Genomic DNA, 13,574 nt, shown 5'->3' with positions numbered 1-13,574 from the left:
GCTGACGTGCCAAATTTCCTATAGGAAGTGCGTCTCGGGAGACATAATGGAAAGTACGGTTAGGACAGATTAATTAAACAAGTATTTTGCATCGGACTTCACTGTAGAAAACAATAGTAACATCCAAAAATAGCTGTAAATCAGGAATCAGAAGGGAGGAAGGAAGTCAGGAAAATTACAATTCCTAGGGAAGTATATTGAGCAAATTGTCGGGTCTGTGGACTAACAAATCCTCGGGTCCAGATGGACTTCATCCTGAGGTCTTGAAAGAAGTGGCTCATGAGATGGTTGATGCATTGGTTTTAACTTTACAAAATTCAGGGAAGATTCCATTGGATTGGAAGATAGCAAATGTAACTCCTTTATTCAAAAAGGGAGGGAGTCAGAAAGCAGGAAAAGTTAGGCCGGTTAGCCTAATATCTGTCATAGGGAAAATGTTAGAAGCCATTATTAAAGATGTTACAACAGAGCATTTGGAAAAATTCAAGGCAATCAGCAGAGTCAACATTGTTTTGTGAAAGGGAAATCATGTTTAACCAATTTACCAGAGTTCTTTGAAAGAGTCACATGTGCTGTGGATGAAGGGGAACTGGTAGATGTACTGTACTTAGATTTCCAGAAGGCATTTGATACGGTGCCACATCAAAGATTATTGCACAAAATAAAAGCTCAGGGTGTAGGGGGTAACATATTGGCATGGATTGAAGATTGGCTAGCTGACAGAAAACTGAGAGTAGGCATAAATGGGTCTTTTCTGTTGGCAGAATGTGACAAGTAGTGTGCCACAGGGGCCTAAACCTTTGCCAATTTATATAAATGACTTGGATGAAGGAACTGAAGGTATCGTTTCTAAATTTTGCTGACAACACAAAGATAGGTAGGAAAGTAAATTGTGAAGAGGATATAAGGATACAAAGGGACATGGATAGGTTAAGTGAGTGGGCAAAGATCTGGCGAATGGAGTATAACGGTGGCACAATGGTTAGCACTGCGGCCTCACTGTGCCAGGGACTCAGGTTCGATTCCCAGCTAATCCTTACCCTTATCAAAGGAAAGATGTAAAGGTGTTCGGAGCAGTTCAGAGAAGATTTACTAGACTAAAACCAGGAGTGGGTGGGTTGTCTTATGAGGAACGTTCGGAGAGGTTAGGTGGGTGTATCCACTAGAGTTTAGAAGAGTAGGGGGTGACTTGATTGAAATGTTTAAAGATCCTGAGGGGTTTTGACAGGGTGGATGTGGCGAAGATGTTTCCTCTTGACAGATAATCTGGAACTAGGGGTCAGTTTAAAAATAAGGGGCCGTGCATTTAAGATGGCGCCGAGAATTTTTTTCTTGGAGGGTGGAGAGTCTCTTCCTCTAAAGCCAGTGAAAGCAGAGTCTTTGAATATTTTTAAGGCAGAGCTAGATGGAATCCTGATTAACAAAGGGGTGAAAGGTTATTGGGGGTAGGCAGCTATGTGGGGTCGAGGGTGGTTCACACTGCTGCAGGGATCTGGGTTCAATTCTGGCCTCGGTTCACTGTGTGGAGTTTGCACATTCTCCCCGTGTCTGTGCGAGTTTCCTCCGGGTGCTCCGGTTTCCCCTCTCAGTCCAAAGATGTGCGGGTTAGGTGGATTGGCCATGCTATATTGCCCTTGGTGTCCAAAGATGTGTAGGTTAGGTGGATTAGCCCTGGTGAATGCGTGAAGTTATGGGGATGGGGTGGAGCGGAAGGTCTGTGTCGGATATTCTTCTGGAGAGTCGATGCAGACTCGATTGGCCAGATGGCCTCTTTCTGTACTGTAGGAATTCTATTGTTCTATTACGGTTACAATCCAATCAGCCATGATCTTATTGAATGGTGCAGAGGTTTGAATGGCTGTGTGGTCTACACTTGTTCCTAATTCCTGTGTTCAGCCAACTGTGTAACTTAATGATCTGTTCATGTTTTGATCTGACTCTGATGGTGTAGGAAGGTGTTGCACTGTGAGGATGAGAGTGTAGGGCTGATGTAAAGAAACTTCCTGAATATTTTGAACCAGAGATAGCAATCCTACTCCGCATTGCCTCTCCGCCTTGAGCCTACATGGTCACAGTTCCCTGTGACAGTCATTGGAGTTCTTGTAAGATTCATTTTTTTCCCAGTTGCCTGCCTGATTTGGGCTGGGTGTCTGCACTGGGATAAGGGGCGGACTGCTGTGGGAATCTTACTGGATACGGCGGGGCAGGGTGGCTGTCTACACTGGGGCCTGGGGAGTCTGAGAGTCTGTGCTGGGGTCTGGGGAGCTGTGGGAATCTGTACTAGGGTCTGGGGGATTGCTGTACTGGGATACGGGGGTCTGTGCTGGAGTCTGCACTGGGTCTGGGGGACTCAGAGTCCGTATTGGGGTCTGGGGGATTGTGGAAGTCTGTACTGGGGTGGGGAGGGGCTGGAGTCTATATGGGGCAGGGTTAGGGTGTGGGTGGGAGTCAGTACTAGATTAGGCTGGGGTGTGGTTGCGGGTCTGTAGGGCTGGGGTGGAGTATGGGTGAGTCTGTAAGCTGTAGTCCTGGGTCGGGTGTGGTTGGGAGTCTGTAGGGGTGGGGTGGGGTATGGGTGAGTCTGTAAGCTGTGGTCCTGGGTAGGGTGTGGTTGGGAGTCTAAGAGTCTGCTGCTCTGAATGTGCAAGGCTCTCGGTGTTTGAAGTGAGAATTTGGCCCAGGATTGCCATGGCAACACTCTGGACCCATCTGGTTTAAGAGGATCCTGTGCACAGTCTTTTGAACATGGGGTTATGATGGGTCCAGTGAGATTTAAAATTAGATATGGGGTATGATATGCTGTTGGGGGGTGTAGCTACCCTCATTCACACAGTATTGCATCGAGCTGACACTTGGATGTATGGATTCTTGGCTGCACCAAATCAGCCTAATTCTAACCGTTCAGAGGTGACAGTTGACTGGGACTTCCTGACTTTTGGGACAAGTGGACACTGCTTAGCCTTCCGGATCTTGATTGCCTCGTTGAACGGAATAACGCTGTGATGGAGGCCATTCGGCCCATCGGGTCTACGCCAACAACAATCCAACCCAGATCTTGTCCCCATAACCCACGTATTTACCCGCTAATCCCCCTGACCCGAGGGTCAATTTAGCACGGCCAATCCACCTAACCCTTTGGACTGTGGGAGGAAACCGGAGCACCCGGAGGAAACCCAGGCAGACACGGAGAACGTGCAGACTCCACACACAGACAGTGACTGCCTGTCTAGTTTCCGTTTCACTAGTTTAAGTTTAGAATGAACCTGATCTTGGTTTATTTTTGCAGTTTGGGAATTGGATGTGCAGTCCAAATTTGAGAGAAATTACCAAGGAACGAAGGAAGAATAATCTGAACTCCCCCTGTTCACCGCTTTGAGTGGCTGGGACTGGCTTGCATTGTCTTTGTGGGTAATGAACAGAGACTTTTCAAATGCTGACAGCTTCCTCTCCCCGCTTCACTACTTGTGATGTACATAAACCAGCGAAGTCACGTTCTGTTGTCAGCATAAACTCTGTCCTGTATTATATGTACCTAATTGTGTACAAAGCTGAGGACACTGGTGATTTTCTATTAATGCCTTAGTCCACAGTCCTGACGGTAATCGAAGGTAATGCCAGTGTTCCTTTCCATGTAAATTCAAATAGTTTCAGCCATTTGAAGTGGCCTAGAGCCATTTGAATTTCACGATAGCTGTAATTTCCATCACCTCGCACTGCAGCCGCTTTGTATTGTACCTGCTACCCCGTCACAAAAGATTTTTGGATCTTTTGACGCCCTTCCGGATATATGTGGTTAACTACCCAGACCGCCTCAGTCGGTAGAGTATGAGACTCTCGATCTCGGGGTTCGAGCCCACGCTGGGCACCATTGATTTTGGGCGGCACAGTGGTTAGCACCTCTGCCTCACAGCACCAGGGACCCGGGTTCGATTCCTGGCTTGGGTCACTGTCATGGAATCATAGAATCCCTACCGTGCATAAGGAGGCCATTCAGCACCTGGTGTCCGCACTGACAACAATCCCACCGAGGTCCTATCTCCGTAACCCACATATTTACCCCGTTGATCCCTCTAACCTACGCATCCCGGGACACTAAGGGGCAATTTGGCGTGGCCAATGCACCTAACCCGCACATCTTTGGACTGTGGGAGGAAACCGGAGCACCCAGAGAAAACCCACGCAAGCATGGGGAGGACACGCAAACTCCGTGCAGACAGTGACCAAAGCCGGGAATTTGTCTGTGTGAAGCCTGCATGTTCTCCCCGTGTTTGCGTGCGTTTCCTCCGGGTGCTCCGGTTTCCTCCCACAGTCCAAAAGACGTGATGGTTAGGTGCATTGGCCGTGCAAAATTCTCCCTCAGTGTACCCAAACAGGCGCCGGAGTGTGGCGACGAGGGGAATTTCACAGTAACTTCACTGCAGTGTTAATGTAAGCCTACTGGTGACACTAATAAATAAACTTAAACTTTAAAAAAACTTAAAATAGCATTGCAGACAATGTTTAAAAAGTGGTGAACTGTACATGATCCTGAAAGACATTTTTTAACTGAATATTACATTTTAAAACAAAGTGAAATTTGGTTTTAAGCTACAATTCTGTCAACCACTTTGAATTTTTTTAAGCTCATTAATGAAAATTCCCTTCTGGCTGTTTGAATCTCTGTCCTTTGTTGGCGACGCTTTTCAGCCTGTATAGGTTGCTTGTGTCAGCTCTAGCTGTTTGCTCAGAGGAATGGCCAAAGCTACGATTACATCCTGCTGATCCCTCGTTCGCAGGGTAGTGGCTGCTGAGACCCACCTTTATGATCTGTTATCTGCTGAACGCGACTCGGATTTCAACAGTGATAAATGACACAGTGTGTGCTTTTGTTCGTTAATCTGTGCAGTATGTTTTAGCCCAGTAACCAGTGACTAAGTGACTGACAATTCTGTACCATTTGAGCAGGGATTCTTAGAACCATGCAGCACAGAAATGGGCCATTCAGCCCATCGTGTTTGTACCTGCTGTTCGGAGAGAATCCGGTTAGTCCTGCTCCCCTGCTATTTCATCAAAGCTCTGCCGATGTTTCCTTTTCCATTCTGAGTCCGGTTGTCTTTTGAAAGTCACCGATGAACCATTTTTTTCAGGCAGTACCTGGGAGAACTCAAACACACACACAAGGTTCACTTTGCTAAGTGAGTGCCAGGCATTCTGGCTACATGACCAGCCCAACTTAGTTGTGACTATCATAGTATGCTTCAGAACAAATTTCACTTTGTTCTGTAAATGTAATTTTCTGTTGAGAAATGTCTTTCAGGATCATGTACAGTTCACCACTTTTTAAACATTGCCTGCCATGCTATCTTAAGTTTCTTTAAAGTTTATTTTTTAGTGTCACAAGTAGACTTACATTAACACCGTAATGAAGTTACTGTGAAAATCCCCTAGTCGCCACACTCCGGCGCCTGTTTGGGTACATTGAGGGAGAATTTAGCATGGCCAATGCTCCCAACCAGTACGTCTTTCGGACTGTGGGAGGAAACTGGAGCACCCGGAGGAAACCCACGCGGACATGGGGAGAACGTGCAGATTCCACACAGTGACCCAAGCCGGGAATCGAAGCCGGGTCCCTGGCACTGTGAGGCAGCAGTGCTAACCGCTGTGCCACCTAGAGGAGAGGGACTGATGGAATTTATTAATTGGCTGAAAACACTGCCCATAATTTCTTATTATTATGTGGCAAGTTTCATTTTATAGCCTTATTTCCGTATAATCGGGTTCAACATATGATCATTTTTAGTTTTTATAGAATCCTTACAGTGCAGAAGGAGGCCATTCGGCCCATCAAGTCTGCACCGACCACAATCCCACCCAGGCCCTAATCCCACACATAATCCCGTAACCCCACATATTTACCTCGCTTTTGCAAACCCAGGGGATATAATCCCCTGACACTACAGTCAATTTAGCATGGCCAATGCACCTAACCCACTCATCTTTGGACTATGGGAGGAAACCGGAGCACCCGGAGGAAACCCACGCAGACACAGGGAGAACATGAAGACTCCACGTAAACAGTGAACCCGAGGCTGGAATTGAACCTGGGTCCCTGGCGTGTGAGGCAGCAGTGCTAACCACTGGGCCACCGTTCCGCCCTTTAAAATTTCTTTGAAAGTAAACGGGGGATTAGTGGGTAAAATACCTTGGGGGATGGTGCCTGGGTGGGATTGTTGTCGGTGCAGACTCGGTGGGCCGAATGGCCTCCTCCTGCACTGTAGGGATTCTATGAAGTAAAGAAATGTCACTCCAACTCTCAAATTTGTTTTCCTCATTGGGTTCCTTTTAAATAATTTTAAAATTGGATTTTCGTAAAACATCGAGTTGGCAAATTTACCCATTTGTTCTTCTGGATATGTTGAACAATTTGATGTGGAGTTTGTGTTTTCATTTTGAAACTTACGCTACAATTTGTTTTGAGTCATGATTTTCTTCAACTCTCCGGTTTCTCTCTCCCTCTCTCTGCCATTTAGATCGACGAAGTTGGATTTTCTCTGAATCATCCGAATCAGTATTTCATAGAGAGTCAGAAAGTCCTCAATGGCAGCCGGGATATCAAGAAGGAGTCCAGCCAGACAGAGAATTCGCAGCGTAGCCAAGGCAACCAGCCAACAAGAGGCACAAGTACCGGGGTCTCCAAACCTGCCGACCAGTCCACGTCAGCTGACATGGAGGCTTTAGAAGAGCTCCTCAGTGAAGTCTACACAGAGTGATTATCAGTGGCATCGGTATCAAACAAAATGCATCTTGGGTTATCACATCTTCAACAGTGACTGTCTCACACTCTTGTCATCTTGTTTTCCCCCTCCCCCCCCGGCCAACCGACACCACCACCCCGCTCTCTTCAATTGAGTAAACTTCAGAAAATTTGGATGCGTTCCAGAATGACCTGTTAACAAAACGTGTTGGGAATATTACCACCAAAAAAACCCCACACGCAACACCTTACTTTTTAAACTTAGATTTTCTCGGGTGGGATTTTCCGGTCTCAGGAACGGGCGCAGTCGGAGAATCCCACCCGACGTTAACAGACCTTTGCATGGCCCGTGTCCCGCCCACGGACATTCCCGTGGTGGGCTGGGCGGGAAAATTCCTCCCCTTGTGTTAGCTGCTGGGAATGAATGACATATTTGATGATAGTAAGAAGTCTCACAACTCCAGGTTCAAGTCCAATAGGTTTATTTGGTAGCACAAGCTTTCAGAGTGTCGCTCCTTCAGGTGAGTGAGGAGTTATGTTCACAAACAGGGCATACATGGACACAAACTTAATTTACAAGATAATGGTTGGAATGCGAGTCTTTACAGGTAATCAAGTCTTAAAGCTACAGACAATGTGAGTGGAGAGAGGGTTAAGCACAGGTTAAAGAGATGTGTATTGTCTCCAGCCAGGACAGTTAATGAGATTTTGCAAGCCCAGGCAAGTCGTGGGGGTTACAGATAGTGTGACATGAACCCAAGATCCCGGTTGAGGCCGTCCTCATGTGTGCGGAACTTGGCTATCAGTCTCTGCTCAGCGACTCTGCATTGCCGTGTGTCGTGAAGGCCGCCTTGGAGAATGCTTACCCGAAGATCAGAGGTTGAATGCCCGTGACTGCTGAAGTGTTCCCCGACTGGAAGAGAGCTCTTCCAGTCGGGGAACACTTCAGCAGTCACGGGCATTCAGCCTCTGATCTTTGGGTAAGCGTTCTTCAAGGCGGCCTTCACGACACACGGCAACGCGGAATCGCTGAGCAGAGACTGATAGCCAAGTTCCGCACACATGAGGACAGCCTCAACCGGGATCTTGGGTTCATGTCACACTATCTGTAACCCCCATGACTTGCCTGGGCTTGCAAAATCTCACTAACTCTCCGGGTCTGGAGACAATACACACTCTTTAACCTGTGCTTAACCCTCTCTCCACTCACATTGTCTGTAGCTTTAAGACTTGATTACCTGTAAAGACTCTCATTCCAACCATTATCTTGTAAATTGAGTTTGTGTCTCTATATGCCCTGTTTGTGAACACAACTCCTCACTCACCTGAAGAAGGAGCAACACTTTGAAAGCTTGTGCTACCAAATAAACCTGTTGGACTTTAACTTGGTGTTGTGAGACTTCTTACTGTGCTTACGCTAGTCCAACGCCGGCATCTCCACATCATAATTGATGATGCCAGGAAATGTCCAAGGAATAGTGATAGCCTTGGAGTAGAATAGGTCTTGTTCCATTTTATTCCACAATGTACTCGGGGGTATTTTTAAAATGTTGGTGCAGTGTCTTCCTATTATGCCACTTTTTTTGGTAAAAGTAATGTTCAAGCCCAGCCTCCTGTAGTCTCGGGAATACTTTGGTGGTGCGTACTTGGTAGCATTTGACAAATCAGTCCCTTTCTTCTCCACTAAACTACATCATTGCACTGCGATTGTGTTCCTCGGTTAATGCCTTCACCATCATTAGTTAATATTATAGGCTTCATTGCATTGTAATGTGATCTGTTCTTTGTCATTGCCTATCAGGTGAAGCATAAATAGGCTGGATATCATCTTGTGTCGTACTTGCAGATTTCCAGCAGAGAAACGCGTCGGGATCAGTTTTGATTTTCATAATCGCGTTTTGTGTGTTCAGGATTGCCTTGACACGCTAAATAAATCAATGGCATAGCAATTTATTTTTCGAGCATGATTTAGACTCTCAAAAGTCAAATTGTGTGTGAGCTACTCTAAGCTTACAGTTTCATTCCAGCCTTTATTCGAGAACACAAATGAAAGACCTGGTGCCCCTTGCTTTACGCTGCACCTGAGGAGCAGTCAGTATTGTGTGTGTTGTTTGTGTGCTTGGTGCAAACAGAGGGGTGATTTTTTATTTTTGGAGAGCCCATTAATTATCAGCGATGCACTCCCCAGAGAGTGCACCCCCCCCCCCCCCCCATCCCCACCCTGTAATTCATCTTGTGTTTCTAGTGGAGAGGCTCTGCTGCCGTCACCTCTGGGATGGAAATGTCAACGCTCCGATCACTGTTGGAAGAAAAATTGCGGCGAATACAACTTCAAGTGTTAAAAACCATGAACTTTAGGATGGCTGCTGCAAATGGTGAATACTCGGTGTTGTGTTAAACCGACTTACAATAGGCAAAAATACAATTTCATTTTGATTCCTTATGGACAATTTTGATGGACCATTCATAGCAGACAGGCTACACAATCCAGCTTTAACGCACCCTTGACTACTCCTGCATTTTCAAAGCACAGCAGCTTATTGTGGTATGAATTCAGACCCTGCAGCTTCTGGGCATAGTTTAATACATTCCTCTTGGAAGACCTCACTGTTTTCCTTTTGCCAAATGACATCCCCGCTTGCCAGAAACTGAAGTTGCGTTTTCCCATCCTGGACGTGCGTCGCAATGTTTTTTGCATCTGTCTGTTTGTGGCAGAATCACCTTGGTGCTTTTGCTATGATTTGTCTTCCTTGCTCCATGGATGTGACATCTCGAGATGCCATGCTAAAAAATGTGATGGATCACCGATCAAGCCTGAATTAGTCGAGCCTTAAAAGTGCTGTGTTGACAAGAAAGCTATTTTTTTATAAATCAGTAGAGCACACATTTTCGTTAGCTTTTAAGGATTTTGTAAAGTTAGGCTTAAAAATTATAATGTGAAGTATAATAAAGAAGTTGTTCAAATTAATACAAGATGCTTTTGTTTCTCTCTCAGCATTTCATAGGAGTTTTGAGAAAGACCGTTCACATTTTGAGGTTATATTTATCATAGAATCCCTACAGTGCAGAAGGTGGCAATTCGGTCCATCGAGTCTGCACCAACCACAATCCCACACACGCCCTATCGTCATAACCCCATGCATTTACCCTAGCTAGTCCCCCTGACACTAAGGGGCAATTTTGCATAGCCAATCCACCTAACCCGCACATCTTTGGACCGTGGAGGAAACCGGAGCACCCGGAGGAAACCCATGCAGACACGGAGAGAATGTGCAGACTCCGCACAGTGACCCAAGCCGGGAATCAAACCCGGGTCCCTAGTGTTGTGAGGCAACCGTGCTAACCACTGTGCCAACGTGTCACTGTTTCTGGCTGTATTTCATAAATTGTCAGATTACACTCCCCCAAGTGCTTTGAGACAATTATATTAAACGGGCAACACACATGCGAATTGTTTGTATTTCTTTACAATGGGTGTACTCTTATGAACCCATTGGACATACACAATGCCGTAACTTCCTGGTGCATTTGGGGGCTACCCCAAAGTTGCACTGGAGAATCCCTCTTGGATGTTCCCAGGTGAAGGTTTATCCAGCAAATGTCCATAAATGCTAACTTACCCTGGACAATTGAACTGCACTGGGAACCACTCAACAAAGTAACTTCAACCGGTTCTGCCAATTTTACACTTATCAATACACTGAAAGGGTTGGAAGGGGAAAAAAAGCACTTCCAGCTTCGGAGTCACTATTTTAAAGACCCAATCTGAACCCTGCACAGATCATTCCCCCGACCTCACCTCCTCAGCAAAGAACCCCACTCTCATGGTATTCCTCCCCCCCCCCCCCCGAATCGAACAACCCCACCTGCATCCCCTCACCATCCGAACTACCCCCCCCCCCCCCCCCCCACACATTCCATTCAGTGACCTTAGAAACCTATCTCCTCCCTTTCAATTGTATCTTTAAACTCAGCTGCGTTACGGCAGCTGGTTCTGTAACAAGGGGACATGGCCTCCTTCGCTCTGCTCCTTTGCACTTTGTAGAAGCCATGGATGTGCTTCCCAGCGCAGTCTGATCCGGCCTGAGTCAGGAAGGTTGGGCAAGACAGGGGCTTTACATTTCGAGTGTGGGGAAGTTGCGACAGAGTGTGAATCCACCAATGATTCCCACTCCGAGAGAGTTACGGGTATGGCCAAAACGGGTAAAATACCTCTGCTTTGCTCCATAATGGTGGCCTTGGGATCTTTCACATCCACCTGAGACAGTCGATAGGGGCCATGATTTAATATCTCAGCTGGAAACTTGCAGTTCAGCACGCCCAAGTGTAAGCCTAGAATTTGTGCTTTGAAGTTCCTGGAGGGGGACTTGAAGCCACAACCTTTCCACTCAGAGCCATGAGCGAGGCATGACTCAGACCACATATTAAAATTTCAATCAATCAGGTCAAAGTTAGGAAGACGACCAACTCTTAATGAATGCAACAACCAACACATCACTACAATGGCCGTTCTCCAGAATACCAAACCAAGCAAGTTCCCTTGCACTCTCAGCTTGCAGGGCATGCTGCCCATGTCACGTTGATTTTCATGTAGCAATAAGGATATCCAATGAGTTCACAAACTATTCAATCCTAAATATTTAAACCTAAATCAAACTATGACTCCTAGTTCTTGATCCCCCACAGTTGGGAACATTCTTTATGAATCTACTCTGTCTAACCCTGTTAGAATTTTATAAGTTTCTATGAGATCCTCTCTCGCTCTTCTAAACTCCAGTGAATATAATCATAACCAACTTAGTCTCTCCTCGTATAACAAATGTTCCATCCCAGGAATCAGCCTGGTAATCCTTCGCTGTGCTCCCTCTGTAGCAAGGCCATCCATCCTCAGATAAGGGCACCAAAACTGCACAATGTCACTCAGATTTTCTGGTCATTATCACACTGCAATTCAGACCTTGACACGTGCAAATTGGCAGCCAAACTGCCTGCATTACAGCAGCAACTAAACAAATTCAAGTTTATTAGTATCACAAGTAGGCTTACATTAATACTGCAATGAAGTTACTGTGAAAAGCCCCTAGTTGCCACACTCCAGCACCTGTTCGGGTACACTGAGGGAGAATTTAGAATGGCCAATGCACCTAACCAGTATGTCTTTTAGTCTGTGGGAGGAAACCGGAGCACCCGGAGGAAACCCACACAGACACAGGGAGAACGTGCAGACACCACACAGACAGTGATCCCAAGCCGGGAATCGAACCGGGGTCCCTGGCGCTGTGAGGTAGCAGTGCTAACTAACTCATTGCCTGCAAAGTGCATTTGGACCTCAGGAATGTGAAAACTACTTGTGAAAATCTTTCTTCCCCATTTTGAAAAGTTGCTCCTTTAATTCGACTTCTGGCTGTTTTCTTCAGGCAACATTGCTTTTGTAGTATGGGTGGTTCAAAAGCCACTGCCTTGCACAGTTTAGAACAAAAGCTTACTTTGGCTATTAATGCATTATGTAAGTAACGTATTAATGCATTAACCTTGGTTTTCTTAAATTGTTAAATGAAAAGTTATAGCTTTTATACATTGATATCACACTGTCCTTGATGTACAAGTCTACATTCCATGCTAATTATTATAACTATACATGAAAAAATTAAGAGAATTAAAATGTGAGCATTTCATTATACCAAAATGTCACAGCCATTGTTAACTTAGAATAAAACGTGTCCACATGGGAGAAAAGGAGCTTTGTTCTGTTTTAATGAACTCAATACTTATTAAATGATAAGATGGTAATTGAAATGTGAGTTTACAATTGAAACCACTTTGGTTTGAACCAACTTACTGACAGTCTCTTCAAGTATAATTGGATAAACCGCAGCTAAAGGAACATGAAATACCACAGGCTGAATTTTGGAAACTAGAAGCAGGAGCAGAACTTTCGGCCCTTCGAGCCTGCTCCGCCATTCATTATGATCGCGGCTGATCGTCAAATTCAATATCCTGATTTCCCCCTTCCTCCGATATCCCTTGATCCCTTTAGTCCCAAGAGCAATATCTAATTTCTTCTTGAATTCACATGTTTTGGCCTCAACTACATTCTGTGGTAGTGAATTCCACACATTCACCACCCTCTGGGTGAAGACATTTCTCCTCACTTCAGTTCTAAAAGGTTGACCCCTTATCCTCAAACTATAACCCCTAGTTCTGGACTTCCCCGCCATCAGGAACATTCTCTCTGAATCTACCCTGTCTAATACTGTTAGAATTTTATAAGTTTCTATGAGATCCCCTCTCACTCTTCTAAACTCCAGGGAATATAATCCTAACTGATTTAGTCTCTTCCCCATATGACAGGCCTGCCATCCCAGGAATCAGTCTGGTAAAGCTTTGCTCTACTACCTCTATAGCAAGGACATCCTTCCTCAGATAAGGACACCAAACCTGCACACAATATTCCAGGTGTGGCCTCACCAACGCCATATGTTTTCTGGCCTTTCCCACCAACAGGATCTTCCAGCCCACCAAAGACGACCCCCAGATCCCACCAGCAGAAAATGGTGCGCCACCAACAACGCTGGAGAACATGACCCATGGGATGTGGACAGGAAATCCTGCCCCATATTTCTCTGACTGAAACAAGCACGAAGAGAGTAGTTTATCTCTGAGTGCAACTAGATAATGAGAGAGCTTGGGAATTCAGCGTGTGAGGAAATTTTGAGGATTAATCTCTTTCTAAAGTCTAGTTTGCATCTAGCATGAAACTACAATTTACAATTAAATTTTAAAAGTTTTATTAGTGTCACAAGTAGGCTTACATTAACACTGCAATGAAGTTACTGTGAAA

General features: G+C 45.6%; 1 protein-coding gene across 1 annotated transcript in view; it reads left to right on the top strand.

The window, feature by feature from the left end:
- The window catches only part of prim2 (DNA primase subunit 2), a 197,084-nt gene extending 189,779 nt beyond the window's left edge, over nucleotides 1–7,305 (top strand). The window contains exon 13 of the mRNA XM_078213598.1: nucleotides 6,510–7,305. Within this exon, the coding sequence (XP_078069724.1) occupies nucleotides 6,510–6,749 (240 nt within the window). The 3' untranslated portion in view covers nucleotides 6,750–7,305. The remainder of the gene's footprint in view (nucleotides 1–6,509) is intronic.
- The last annotated feature ends 6,269 nt before the right edge of the window (nucleotides 7,306–13,574 follow it).

Source organism: Mustelus asterias, chromosome 5 (assembly GCF_964213995.1).
Source record: "Mustelus asterias chromosome 5, sMusAst1.hap1.1, whole genome shotgun sequence".
Taxonomy (NCBI): Eukaryota; Metazoa; Chordata; class Chondrichthyes; order Carcharhiniformes; family Triakidae; genus Mustelus; species Mustelus asterias.
This window is presented reverse-complemented; position numbering and strand designations above follow the sequence as displayed.